This window comes from Berghia stephanieae, chromosome 2 (genome assembly GCF_034508935.2).
Source record: "Berghia stephanieae isolate SIO BIC M18660-M18661 chromosome 2, UCSD_Bste_1.3, whole genome shotgun sequence".
NCBI lineage: Eukaryota > Metazoa > Mollusca > Gastropoda > Nudibranchia > Aeolidiidae > Berghia > Berghia stephanieae.
In genome coordinates this window covers 79,016,719-79,031,718 of record NC_088361.1, presented here as the reverse complement: position 1 = coordinate 79,031,718, position 15,000 = coordinate 79,016,719, and the positions used below count along the sequence as shown (strand labels likewise).

General features: G+C 36.4%; 1 protein-coding gene across 5 annotated transcripts in view; it reads left to right on the top strand.

Annotated features, from left to right (window-relative positions):
- Positions 1 to 15,000, top strand: part of LOC144965595 (uncharacterized) — a 25,298-nt gene that overhangs the window by 4,083 nt on the left and 6,215 nt on the right. For 2 of the 5 annotated variants that reach the window (XM_078901135.1, XM_078901134.1), the window contains exons 2-6: positions 7,220 to 7,282; positions 10,773 to 10,835; positions 11,078 to 11,140; positions 11,704 to 11,766; positions 14,489 to 15,000. The exon at positions 14,489 to 15,000 is cut by the window's right edge and continues 770 nt beyond it. In XM_078901135.1, the coding sequence (XP_078757261.1) occupies positions 7,220 to 7,282; positions 10,773 to 10,835; positions 11,078 to 11,140; positions 11,704 to 11,766; positions 14,489 to 14,567 (331 nt within the window). In that variant the 3' untranslated portion in view covers positions 14,568 to 15,000. The remainder of the gene's footprint in view (positions 1 to 7,219; positions 7,283 to 10,772; positions 10,836 to 11,077; positions 11,141 to 11,703; positions 11,767 to 14,488) is intronic. The other 3 variants (XM_078901131.1, XM_078901133.1, XM_078901132.1) reach the window with 2 other exon arrangements.

Here is a 15,000-nt window from a genome sequence, read left to right as displayed (position 1 = left end):
TATCTTTACCACGTGTATCGTTATTGTAATATTTAATCAATAGATTTATGGCATTACTAATTAATATTAAGGGGCGGTTTGGGTCTTTTCTAAAAAAAATTTAATTACCTATATTGGGCGGTTTTAATCATTCTGTATCATCAATATAGGTTAAAAAACAACATTTATGGTGAAAAATTTTAATTATCTGTGATGATCCCCATTTTGCGATCTAATTTGGGGGTCTGACATCAAAAAATATAACAATCTTGTGGCAAACGTTCCACAAAAACTAATGAAGGAATGACCTCCATATTCTTCCCTCTTGTCAACATTGTACCATAGTGTGTCACCATAGAGAGATTGTATGAAATTAAAAAAAAAAAATCTGATTGAAGTACTACATTTTGGCCAGCTAACTTTTACTTTATGTATTTTTGGACAAAAGAAAAATCAAAACAAAACAAAAAACAAATGAAAAATAAATATATAAATAGATAAATATTTCGAAAGAAACAGCAAATAAAAAAAGAAATAAAAAAAAAAAAATAACAAAAAAACCCAACAAACTTTGAATTGAAATATTTTGACTAGAAAACTTTCATATCAAATATTTTGGTCAGAAAACTGATGTTATACGATTTGACCAGAAAAAGATTTCTCTTCGCCTTTTGGGGTTAGAAAACTTTCTTTTCATAAATTTGGGTAAAAACAAAAAAAAACCCCATTAATCTTGTCATCAAAATATTACTAAACACATATTGACAAGAAAACTTTTATCTCACATATATCGACCGGAAAACTTTCATTTCATATATATTTTGCCAGAAAACTTTTACTTCAATTATTTTGACCAAAAATATATTACTCCAAGTATCTACATTGGTCAGAAAACTTTCAATTTATATATTTTGGCTTGAAAACAGTTATTTTATAATTTTGACAAGAAATTATTTTGCGTTGAGGACGAGAACACGTGCATTTCATAATTTTTTGGGGAAACACACACACACACACACACACACACACACACACACACACACACACACAAAACATTGATTTTATCATAGCAACAAATTTCTACTATACACATTTTGGTAAAAAAAAAAAAAATCTTACATTTCATACGTTTTGGCTAGAAAAAATTTAATTTCCTAAATTTTGACCCTAAAATTTTTATTTCACAGGTTTTTTGACTGATATTTTACATAACACATTTCGGGCTATGAAACTTTAACTTCACACATTTTGGCCTGAAAACCGCTACATCGTACATTTTATCCAGAAAAATGTTACTTTATATACTTTAGCCAGAAAACTTTTATTGTACACATTTTTGCAAGCAAACTTTTAATTCGTGTGTTTTACCCGGAAAACCGTTACTTCATACATTTTGACCAGAAAGATAACGTTTCATACATTATATGGACAGAAAATTTTCATTTCATCAATTTTGGCCAGGAAATTTTTATTGTACACAATTTGGCCAGAAAAACTTTTGCTTTTACTTTACAATATTTTTTTTTTGGCCCAAAACTTTTACTTCACACATTAGGATAAAAAAAAAGCAACAACAAAAAGCTAGTTCATAAAATTTAGCTATAAACGTTATGTATATATATATATATATATATATATATATATATATATATATATATATATATATATATATATATATATATATATATATATATATATAAAATGACCTAAACCAATCAAGCGCTGCACCAGACACGCCATAAGTAATTTCAAGACGTTTGAGAAGAAGATTGTGATCAATAGTATCAAAAGCAGACGATAGGTCAAGCAAATTCAGCAAAGAACATGAACCATTGTCTATAACAGAGAGGAGATCATTAACAACCCTAACAAGTGCGGTTTCCGTCGAATGATGTTGCCTATAAGCAGACTGAAATTTTTCTTCAAGACAATTATTTTTAAGATGAGACAGTAATTGTTTCAAAACAAGCTTTTCTAAGATCTTAGAGAGAAAAGGAAGATTAGAGACAGGGCGATAGTTTTTTAAGTTCTCTTTATCGAGATCAGGTTTTTTCAAAAGGGGTTTGACATGAGCAACTTTGTAAATGTCTGGTACAGCACCTGACTGCAACGAATTATTAACAATACATGTAAATGGATATTGCGCTATCTATATAAAAGCTAAATAGCATAATCCATATACTATATTAACATAATGATCATACAAAAAATGACATGTAATTCATGTCAATGAATAGAGAGTACCCCAGGCAAGAGGTCCAATTTTTTTCAGACATTTTCTTCGATTGGTCTTTGCAAAATAAAGGAGTGAACTTCGTGAAACATGCAATTTCGCATGTTGGCAGAAAAATTGCTGATTACGAGCAAAATGCATGAAAGATTAAATATCTCTCAAAATAATGCAGATAGAAGTAAAATATCTCGCGTTATAGGAAACCGGGCCTGCTGAATTAAAAAATCATCTCAACTTTTTGGTAAAGTCTACATTTCCTTCTCAAAATTCAACATGAATTCATGAATGATAAGCACAATGTTCGAACCAGCAGCATAAGATAATAAATTCACCTCTAAAGAAACTCATATAATCCCAAGACAGCATGTCTTTACTTCATCCATGCCTGTTTTCACTTCTATGCTACTTTATGGACATGTCTGGGAATTTATTGCTTGGTTTTGCCCTGGCTCTCTCTGGGATCCTTAACCGAAAGGTGCAGTAAAATTTATTATTCCTTTCAAAGAGGATGACTTTTTCCACTGTAAATCGTCTCTTTGCACTGTAAATCGTCTCTTTGTATGTTATTAGGAGTACCGATATATTAGCTGGCATTAGAGTGCTTCTCTTATACGGGATCATGGGTCTGTGCCCAGCAGGTGTGTCTTTTGTGCCCTCAACCCCCTACCACATAAAGTCTTTTGGCGCCTTAAGGTCTTTGACGCATGCCTGTATCCTGATTTCTGTGTTACTGAATGTACTGTTTGCTATACTTTAGATAGGATGCTAGTCTGAAATAAAGTACTTTCTGTCACACACACCCTAAAGACCTAGCCACCCAATTATTCTGATTCACTCCCTTTGCTTGAGAGGTGAGAATTGTTGCAAACTGAGGTATTGCCAATCTCACCAAAACCAAAAGTGAAATATAATTTTAAAAATCTCTTTATTTGGTTCATTTCTCGTCTTAAATTTACTTAGAGATACTTAGAGATGATTTCCAGCTCAGGTTCTCAATGATCCTCTTCGCTGGACTCGGGTGTCATCTTTGTTTCTTCCGGTTGCAGATTACCATGAAGACAGAATATGATGATAATCTTGTAATCATAGAAGATTTCTTGGTTTTTCCAATAGCTATCCAGCCCCTGTTCTTGAATGAGTTAAGTGAATTAGCACTGACAACTTTCTCTGGTAAATTGTTCCACACTTCAACCACTCTAACACCGAAACTATGCTTGCACACATCTAGTCTGGCCCTTTGTGTGAAAAGTTTCTTAGAGTTGCCCCTTGTTTCTGTCCTCAGGGAGTGCTCGGGCCAAAATTTAAGTAGATTACCAGCTTTTTGGTCATATTTTCCATTTAACATTTTGTATACTTCAGTCATGTCACCTCTTATTCTTCTATAACTTAGTGTTGGTAGTTTCAATTTTCTCAATCTCTCTTCGTATGTCATCCCTTTCATACTCGGGAGCTTGGTAGCTCTTCTTTGGACGCCTTCAATGAGCTCGATGTGATTACTTTTGAATGGTGCCCAGACTGAGCTGGCGTATTCCAAGTGTGTTCGCACTAGTGCTTTGTACATCTCTTTCCGATTGAAGATAAAAAAACTAATAAAAACAGAAAAATACATGTCAACCTTTTATCCATTTTGATCCAGTTTTAATGGCGTAAAGAATGGTTATTTAACTTTTACACTTATATTGCTTTATTAGCCACTAGTAACTCGTATTGTCTATACATAGTTTATCATGAAAGCATAGGAAAAGAATTGGAATAATTTAGAAAATGAAGTGACACTTCAAAGTCTATTATTTCTCCAATCTCAATATTTTTACTCTTTCAAGTTCCATTTTTCCCAAAATAAAGAAAACATTTTCTAACACATTGGGACGAATCATTGTGTGTCTTTTTGACTTTTTATAAACTACTAGTAGTGGTATTCCTATGGCCGCCATGAGTGTAGAGTGTGTATAAATTCGTCACTTGTTTTTTGTTTAGCAATAAATAAACATGGGGGAGCAAACCAGATATGAAAAAAATTGCATGGATAAATTGATAAAAACATGTTATTTAATAAAAACTAAGGTCAGAAAGTCATCTGAAAAATATTACAAGTCAATGAAAAACGAAAAAATTAGTTTTGTGTGCTTGCTGTTACAAACTACAATGATGTGTAAAAAAAATCCGATGACACTCAAATCTGAAAACAAGGATTTGGTGGGAATTTTAAAAATGCGATACCTCGACCATTAAACAACCCTTATTAAAACAAATTGGTAGAAATAGAGATAAGAATTTATCTTTTAGGCAGACTCGGATTAAATTTTATATCATATTATTTTAGGTCGGGATTTTTCGCTGCTGTAAAGTTATAAAACAGCATTTTTGTACCTTTAATGCCCATTTTTTAAAATTGTTGAAGCAGTATAGAAATAGAGATACCTTTCTCTTTAAGACGATACCAAATTTAGCTCTGTACGTTTTTTAATGGCAGAGTTATGAATCCTTGAATGACCCGGTTTAAAAATAGTCCTTTTCTTGACACGTGTCTCAAAATATATAGTTTTTTTTTTCTGCCACAAAACTGACATCTATTGTGGTAGTGGTACCTAATGAAAGGGAGAGCTTCTGTAGTTTGATAGCACTTTTAGTATATTATTTTAGTATAGCCATTATTGGACTTTCAATTATTTACAATGTCCAATAAATATTACTATTTAAGATAAGTTTTATTTCATTTGGAGGCGTGCTGTGAAACTACGGAAGTCCTTCTGTGAGTTTGTGGTTTGTTGGTCCAGTTTCTTTATATATGTTGAGTACTTTGCTCTGAATATATTTTAATTCTTTTGCTTTGTGTTTTACGTATAATGATGAGAGAGTTCAAGTTCAAATGCCGATAATGACTAATAATAACAAACAAGACATCCAATCATTCAAATGAAGTCTTTAAAATTTTAATACAATCAATCTTACTTTTATCACTTAAATATTGGTATAATTCGACATTTTCCAAGTGAGAGTACTACACAAATTAATGTTCATGCTTTGGTATCAATAGGTATGACTGATGTAATTCATTGCTTTTAGGTGTGCCGTTGAAATTGACACATTTTCAAACTATTCAAAACAGAGCCACATAACTGATTTAAAAATCTATTGATCCTCCAAAATAAATTCTATATAATCCCCATTGGTTGCCAGTTAGTGAAAGAATTGTTTTTAAAGCTTGTAGTATTGTTCATAAATGTTTAATTAATCAAGCTCAAGTGTGCCCTATCCCTCTCTCTCACTCTCTCCCCCCCCCTCTCTCTCTCTCTCTCCCCCCCCCCCTCTCTCTCCCCCCCCCCCCCCCCCTCCTCTCTCTCTCTCTCTCTCTCTCTCTCTCTGCCACAGAATGATGTTGTTGCACAAATCTTTTTACGTGAATTGGTCCTTATTGAGATTAATAGAAGAACCTTAGCTCTTATCTCGGTTTGTACCTTGTTTAGTGTCTTGTTCAAAATTTATTCCCTAGTAGATGGTTATGGGAATTGTAGAACGATGAACAAATCTAATTTATGACACAATATCATTAGACTCACTATTTTCTGATCCATTGTTTGGAATGCACTGACAAGAGTGCTTCAACTTCTCACCCAACTAATACTGAAAGAATGATCAAGACCAATGTATCCTGCCATAACGCGTTTTTAAAGAGTGATATGCTCATAAGTGATGAAGTTAATAAAACTGACCCACCATTTAAAGAAACAGTTTCTTTACACTTACTGTAAAATTATTTCAATATTTAGTTAACAAGATAGAACTGGTTATATTTATAGTAGGCTAGTACAATTCATTATTTACTAACGTTATATAATATAATAATCAGGAGCTTGGTGTGATGTTGATAAAAGCATGATGTCTTCATAAATGTTGATATATTAGTGTGGCACAATTAATAGCCATGTGCTATGTCTTCATTTAGAAGTTAGCTTTTGGGGCTCAACTTAATCACATTGACTGGATGGGGTTCCCTACCTCCACAGTGGGCAGGGAGGTACTTACCGTGTCTTCTATCCCCTTATATCTGTTTTCCAACTTGCTTTCTGTCTTTGTCTTGGTGTGAGATTGCTCGGTTTTGTCCCGACCCTGGCCGGAGTCCTTGACTGGGAGGGAAACAGTCAAATGCATAGTTATTGTTTTGGGAGATGATATTTTTTTCCTTGTAAATCATCTCTCTGTTATGTATTATTATTTTTATTTTGAATGTATAATGTAAGCATTTGAGTGTGTTCCTCTTTGTTGGATTTTGTGCTTGTGTCTGGATGAGACTTGTAGGTGATTTCAAACTAAGTACATTGGTGGTATGCTCTTGGAATCGCGGGTGGTTGGATGGGAGCATCACCCTTGAATCATATACCTATGATGTTCGCATGGGTGTATGATCCGATAGTGATGTCGTTTCTTCTTCTGTTTACTAGCCTATCCTGCTTCTTTGGTTTGTGATTGTATTTTTGACAGGGGATATTTTTTTTTCTGTAAATCTTCTGCCTGTTTGTTTTGGTTATTTATAATTTAGCTTATGATATCTTTAGGTTATGATTTTGATTTACATTTGTACTATTTTTGTTAGATTGCTTGTTTTTTTGTTTCAGCGGTCTCTCATATAACCTCAATTGTGTTGGAAGAGACCTAAAGCAACAAACAAAAAGCTCTTGGAATCTACATCTGATCCCTATTTGTTCTCAGTTCCCCTTTGTCTTACTTTTTCTTGGGTGCTTTAATTGTAATTCTAGAACTTTTTACTATCCCATTTTCTTCTTTTTTTACTGGCGCTGATATAACCTAAATGTGTTGCAAGCGCTGTATAACCCTTAAAAACAAAAAAAAACAAAACAATCACATTGAGTTAAATGTCCTACCAGTTGAGCTATCAACTGTAAAGAACATCAGTGATGATAATGTATTTATTTCAAAAGAAAATTTCTTTGATAATTTTTTTTCAACTACACAACATAAACATGAATTACATTTTTTTCACTACAGGACGGCATCAAGAGATGGGAGAGGATTGGGCACTCTTCAAAGGACTGTAGACTTCACCTCGAGGTAGGAATTCCAGTCGGTCTTTTCTCTCTCTCTTTCTCTCTCTCTCTCTCTCTCTCTCTCTCTCTCTCTCTCTCTCTCTCTCTCTCTCCTCTCCCTCTCCTCTCTCTCTCTCTCTCTCTCTCTCTCTCCTCTCTCTCTCTCTCTCTCTCTCTCTCTCTCTCTGTCTCTCAGTCACTCATTATCTGTCATTACCTTTTGTTGCAGATATTTGACGACGTCAAGTTCCTGGCGACGTGGATGGCCATGTTGGGGCGGCAGGGGAGGATGGCCGCAGGGGTGGTGAGGTCATAGAGGATGGTTATGGTATTCAGCGGAGCAACTGGATGGGGCATGTTGGAGGGCCCCAAGGATTGCAATGGCAGAGATCTTGATGATGGAGGTGTTGTTGGTGGCGAGGTGATGATGGGGATTTAGATGATGGAGCAACAGTAGTGACATTGTTGGTGAAGGTGGCATTGTTGGGTGACGAGATGATGGAAATCATGATGGTAGGGTTGTGATGGTGAAGTGATGGTGATGAGAAGTGATGATGATTGCAATGGTTGTGAAGGGAGGTAACAGTGGAGGAAGGGATGATGGTGGTATTGGTGGGGTTGTAGTGATTGTGATGTAGGGATTGTGTTCGTCGAGGACGGTGGTGGTGGGTGGAAGTTGTGGGAGGATGAGGATGCTGGAGGCAGATTCAGTGATAAAGTGATGGTGGTGGTGTGGTTCTGGACTTGGGTTCGAGTTGATTCCAACTGGTTGGGGCCGGGTGAGTTACATTCGTGTTCTTTGTTGACAAGATGATTGTGGTTGGCATTCGCATGGATTTGAAATACAGATGAGTGTACTTCTACCGGTGGGGGTGTATTTATTTGTGTCTCACGTCCATACCCAAGTGCAGTAGGAGGCCTACAGGAAACCCGAATGTGTTTGGACAGAATGTTGATTTACATTTGTCTTGAAGACGAGGGATAGGGGTGTGATTTGTTTGACTCTTTCTGGTTGGGGTCATTTCGACCCTGGGTTTGGAATTGTGCCATTTATCGGATCTTTATTGTTGAACCTGCTTCTATCATTTTCGCCAAGCCATGGCTTTCACTTATTACCACTAACCTCACAGCATGGCCTTTCTATCACAACCCCTATGACTCTACCATTACTTCCCATCATCCCATCCAAAGCTATCACTTCCCAACACAACCACTGCCATCAGAATCACCTCCCATCATCATCATCCTCACCACCATAGCCCTGCCGGAGTGACTTCCATCATCACGTCACCTGCTTTGCCATTTTCACCATCATTGTCACTGCTGCTGCTTTCATCATCTACATCCCTGCCATCACTTTTATATCAACATCATTTTTTTCATCTTGAGCTCTGCTGCTGCAATCTCTGCCAATCTGACCCTGAAAGTTACTCTTAGAATGCCATAATCATTTTCCATGGCTTTATCACCCTTGCCATCGCGAATCAAGACTTCATCGCGAGGTAGGAATTCTCTCTCTCTCTCTCTCTCTCTCTCTCTCTCTCTCTCTCTCTCTCTCTCTCTCTCTCTCTCTCTCTCTCTCTCTCTCTCTCACTCTCTCTCTGGGTGGGGATCCTGACCTCCGATAGTGGGCAGGGAGGTACATGCTGTGTCTTCTATCCCCCATACCCGTTTTCCAATTGTTTCCTGTCATTATCTTGGAATGAGAATACATAGTTTTGTCCTGATCCTTGCCGGAGTTCCTTGGCTGGGAGGGAAACAGTCGAATGTATAGTTATAGTTTTGGGAGATTATATTTTTTTCCTTGTAAATCATCTCTCTGTTATGCTTTGTATTATGTTTAGTTTACATATTATATTATATGATTGGAAAACATTTGAGTGTATTCCTTTTAGTTGGGACCTGTGCTTGTGTCTGGATGAGACTTTTAGGTGATCTCAAACTAAGTACTTTGACGGTGTGCTCTTGGAATCTACATCTGTTGCCTATTTGAACCAATTCCCCTTTGTCTTACCTTTTCTTTTGTGCTTTAATTGTAATTCTAGAACTTTTTACTATCCCATTTTCTTCCTTTTTACTGGCGCTGATATGACCTAAATGTGTTGCAAGCGCCGTAAAACCCTTAAAAAAACCCCTTAAAAACATAAAAACATCTCTCTCTCTCTCTCTCTCTCTCTCTCTCTCTCTCTCTCTCTCTCTCTCTCTCTCTCTCTCTCTCTCTCTCTCTCTCTCTCTCTCTCTCACATTGTTTGAGATAAATGTCCTACCAGTTGAGCTATCGGGATGGACCCAACTGTAAATAACATCAGTGATCATAATGCATTTATTTCAAAACATAATTTCTTTGATAATTTTTTTCAACTACACAACATAAACATGAATTACATTTTTTTTTTCACTACAGGACGGCATCAAGATACGGGAGAGGATTGGGCACTCTAAAGGACTGTAGACTTCACCTCGAGGTAGGAATTCCAGTCGGTCTTTTCTCTCTCTCTCTCTCTCTCTCTCTCTCTCTCTCTCTCTCTCTCTCTCTCTCTCTCTCCCTCTCTCTCTATCTCTCTCTCTCTCCCTCTCTCTCTCTCTCTCTCTCTCTCTCTCTGTGCCACAGAATGATGTTGTTGCACAAATCTTTTTACGTGAATTGGTCCTTATTGAGATTAATAGAAGAACCTTAGTACCTTGTTTAGTGTCTTGGTCAAAGTTATTCCCTAGTAGATGGTTATGGGAATTGTAGAACGATTGAAAAATCTAATTTATGACACAGTATCATTAGACTCACCATTTTCTGATCCATTGTTTGGAATGCACTGACAAGAGTGCTTCAACTTTAACAACTCGTAGAACCAAAATATATTTCTCTTGCTCAAGGTGGTGTGACTGTGAATATCAGTCAAAACTCAAAGATTACACCAATAATAATTACTAATTTTGATTTTAATAGAAGCTGTGTGCTGGGTTTCTGAGAAGTTTCTAAAGTCAACACTACTCAACCCAACTAAAACTGAAATGAGGACCAAGACCAATGTATCCTGCCATAACGTGTTTTTAAAGGGTGACATGCTCACAACTGACAAAATGAATAAAACTGACCCACCATTTAAAGAAACTGTTTATTTACACTTACTGTAAAATTATTTCAATATTTAGTTAACAAGATAGAACTGCTTATATTTATAGTAGGCTAGTATAATTCATTTTTTACTAACGGTATATATAATATAATAATCAGGAGTTTGGTGTGATGTTGATAAAAGCATGCTGTCTTCATAAGTGTTGATATGTTAGTGTGACATGATTAATAGCCTTGTGCTATGTCTTCATTTAGAAGTTAGCTTTTGGGGCTCAACTTAATCACATTGAGTTAAATATCCCACCAGTTGAGCTATCGGGATGTACCCAACTCTAAATAACATCAGTGATCATAATGCATTTATTTCAAAACATAATTTCTTTGATAATTTTTTACAACTATACAACATAAACATGAATTTGATTTTTTTTTTTCACTACAGGACGGCATCAAGAGACGGGAGAGGATTGTGCACTCTTCATAGGACTGTAGACTTCACCTCGAGGTAGGAATTCCAGTTGGTCTTCTCTCTCTCCCTCTCTCTCTCTCTCCTCTTTTTTTTTTTTTTTTTTTTTTTTGTTTCTCTTTCTCTTTCTCTCACTCCTACCAGTTGAGCTTTCGGGGTGGAGCAAACTGTATAGAACAATAGTGGTGAGACTGCATTTCTCTCAAAACATAATTTCTTTGATTATTTATGTCTACATTAAACAACATAAACAAGAATTACATTATATTTATTCATTAAAGGACGGCATCAAGAGACAGATTTGGATTGTGTATTCTTCAAAGTACTGGAGACTTCACCTTGAGGTAGGGATTCCAGTTGTTCTATCTCTCTCTCTCTCTCTCTCTCTCTCTCTCTCTCTCTCTCTCTCACTGGGTAGGGTTCCCGACCTCCTACAGTGGGCTGGGAGGTACTAGCTGTGCCTTTACAGCCCTATACTTTTTTTCCAATTGCTTTCTGTCTTTGTCTTGGAATGAGATTACTTAGTTTTGTCCTGACCCTGGCCGGAGTCCTTGGCTGGGAGGGAAGCAGTTGAATGCATGATTATAGTTTTTGGGAGATGATATTTTTTCCTTGTAAATCTTCTCTCTGTTCTGTATTGTTATTTTTACTTTTTATTTTTAACATATGATTTGTAAACATTGGAGTGTATTCCTCTTAGTCTTAGTAGTATCTTGTGCTCTTGATTTAGAAGTTAGCTTTTGGGGATCAACTGGGGATCAGAACTTTGAGTATTGGGATGAACCCAACTGTAAAGAACGTTAATGGTGTTATTGCATTTGTTTCAAAACATAATTTCCTTAATCAACTACCTGTTTACAATTACACAACATAAACAAGAATTACATTTTTTTAAAATTCTCTAAAGGATGGCATCAAGAGACAGAATTGGATTGTCTATTCTTCAAAGGACAGGAGACTTCACCTCAAGGTAGGAATTCCAGTTGGTCTTTACCCCCCCCCCCCCCCCCCCCCCCCCCTCTCTCTCTCTCTCTCTCTCTCTCTCTCTCTCTCTCTCTCTCTCTCTCTCTCTCTCTCTCTCTCTCTCTCTCTCTCTCTCAGCTTGGTTGACCGAGGATGTCATATTTAGATAATCATTATTGTTAAAAATTAATAACTAATTTGTATAGTGCATTTTCAAAATTGTATAATGCTCAGTGCGCTTTACATTAGTTGAAAAAAAAAATGCATCTTTTGTACCACAACCCCCTCCCCCACACACATACACACACCCAGACCCACAATTGAATATTCACACATTGGGTTATAATCGATGTGCATACATATGCAGGTCTGACTTTGAACATCCCTCTAGGCCTAGTTTAACATTGTTGTAATGGACAATATTTTGCATCATTTTTTAAGATTTCCATTTCAACACTGACCCCCATAAGGAAATGGGTTATCCGACCTGTAGATTATTGCACTTTCGCCATAACCATATAAGTATGTCTCAGATTAAAAACAGGCAGACGTGAAAAGGAAATGTGCTATTTTTTATTTAAAAGAATTAACATTTGAACTGAGACAATCATTCAAAATGCTGGTTACTGTTTGTATTAAAACATCTATGTGTTCTTTAAATGTACATGTAGAAATTGGGTCCAAATCACACAATTTTGCTGGACTGTTCATCACAATTTGTTGAACTTCTCCTGTTTCTGGTTGAAATATGCACAGTTGAGTTCCATTGAAATTTTTGAAACAGGGTTTTTTGGGTAATTCGTCTCTTTCCTCATATTTAAAATCTTAGAGTTAAAGTAGGTCGCAAAACTCTCAGCTAGCTTTGAGTTTGATTCACTGTTTGGGAGAGTTCTGCTGTTCTGTTTCCCTAACAAATTGTTTGTCACCTGGTCCTGCTCTTTACATGATTTGATGTTTCTAAATTTTGTATTGTAATAATCCTTTTTAACTTTCTTTATAAAATTATTTAATTGTCTTTTCATGGCACAGTACATATTATGATCGACAGTTATTCTAGTTTGTTGCCATTGCTTTGTGCCTCTCTCCTTTGTTTGGCCTTTTTACCTCTGAGTTGAACCAACTAGCTTCTCATCTTTCTGTCACAAATCTCTTTATAATTATAACATGATTATCAAGAACGTGGTAAAGAGTGGAATTGAGATCAGCAATGTTTTTTACGTTTTAAGGCTACTTTTGAGATCGATTGTAAAATTCCCACTATCCTTTTCTTTAATGTGTATAGTTTGATTTAGCTTTTTGTGAGGTGCATTTTCTCAAGTGGCAGGTTGACCTAGAATGCCTTTGTGAACACTCAGAGCGAGGTCCACCACTCTTTTATCCATTATAATAATTATTTGATTTAGACGATATTACCCAATCTAGAATGTTCCCAGCTTGATGTCTTGGTGTTTTAACATGCTGATAAAGATCGTTAGGTTGAAATCTTCTGAATGCTTTTCACAGTTGATGACCGGTTTGATAGATTGTCATGGTTTTCGTCACCAATAAAAATGAAAGGCGAATTTTTAAGTTTAAATTCAAGTACAGAAATATGCAACTCCTCAATGAATTTTGCCTGAGTAGATTTCTTTGGCGTTCGATAAATTCATTCAATATGGAAAGTGGTTTACCTGGATGTAAAAGTAAAACATGTCTTTTTCGTGTCTTTGTTTTTGTTGTACATAATGCGGAAGTGTTTGATAAGATATGGTTGTTGCAGATAAAACCTTTTTGTTTCCTTCTTATATAATAATAAATAACTACAAAAGTAATGATTGGATTATTTCAAAACTTTGTATGCACATTATTAAATTTATGTTGTAAGCACCCGACAAATTTTATTACTCTCGTTAAATTTTCAATGCCCGTATCCAAGGTGTTATCTTTGCCCATTGATTCAACTTTGCGTGAAACAGGTGCCTAAATTTCGAAGTCAGTTTTCTCAAAACTTGGTTTTTATACTTTCCTTACTTCAAAGGGTCATATCTCGGAAATGAATAATCAGAATTTTATAATTTTCGTATCAAATTGCAGGCATAAAATAAGCTACGATTGGGTACAAAAACAATTTTATGAAAAACCAGACTTAATACCATTGCGAGATATATACTAAGAGTAACCCTCTCACAAGATATCTAAGACAAGGCCACTTGTAAAATATTATGTATAGACTAAGACTAGGTCTCTCACAAAATGTTATCTAAGACTAGGCTACTTATAAAATAGTAAGCATATACTAAGACTTGACATCTCACAAGTTATTATCTAAGACTAGGCTACTTATAAAATATTATGTATATATACTAAGACTAGGCCTCTCACAAGATGTGTATATAATAAGACTACACATGGCACTTGCACATATCTGTTAAAATCTCGGAAATAGCCTTGCAGTGGTAACAGTTTGTTACAGAATAACAGAATAAATAAACGCCTGACAAAAAATCAACAGTGAAAATATAAATTGAAAGAATACGGAGATGTAGGAGCTTTCGGAATGTCTCCCGGAAATCTAGTTAAGTCTCTCTCTCTCTCTCTCTCTCTCTCTCTCTCTCTCTCTCTCTCTCTCTCTCTCTCTCTCTCCCTCCCTCTCTCTCCCTCTCTCTCTCTCTCTCTCTCTCTCTCTCTCTCTCTCTCTCTCTCTCTCTCTCTCGCAGTCACTCATTATCTGTCATTACCTTTTGTTGCAGATATTTGACGACGTCAAGTTCCTGGCGACGTGGATGGCCATGTTGGGGCGGCAGGGGAGGATGGCCGCAGGGGTGGTGAGGTCATAGAGGATGGTTATGGTATTCAGCGGAGCAACTGGATGGGGCATGTTGGAGGGCCCCAGGGATTGCAATGGCAGAGATCTTGATGATGGAGGTGTTGTTGGTGGCGAGGTGATGATGGGGATTTAGATGATGGAGCAACAGTAGTGACATTGTTGGTGAAGGTGGCATTGTTGGGTGACGAGATGATGGAAATCATGATGGTAGGGTTGTGATGGTGAAGTGATGGTGATGAGAAGTGATGATGATGGCAATGGTTGTGAAGGGAGGTAACAGTGGAGGAAGGGATGATGGTGGTATTGGTGGGGTTGTAGTGATTGTGATGTAGGGATTGTGTTCGTCGAGGACGGTGGTGGTGGGTGGAAGTTGTGGGGAGGATGAGGATGCTGGAGGCAGATTCAGTGATAAAGTGATGGTGGTGGTGTGGTTCT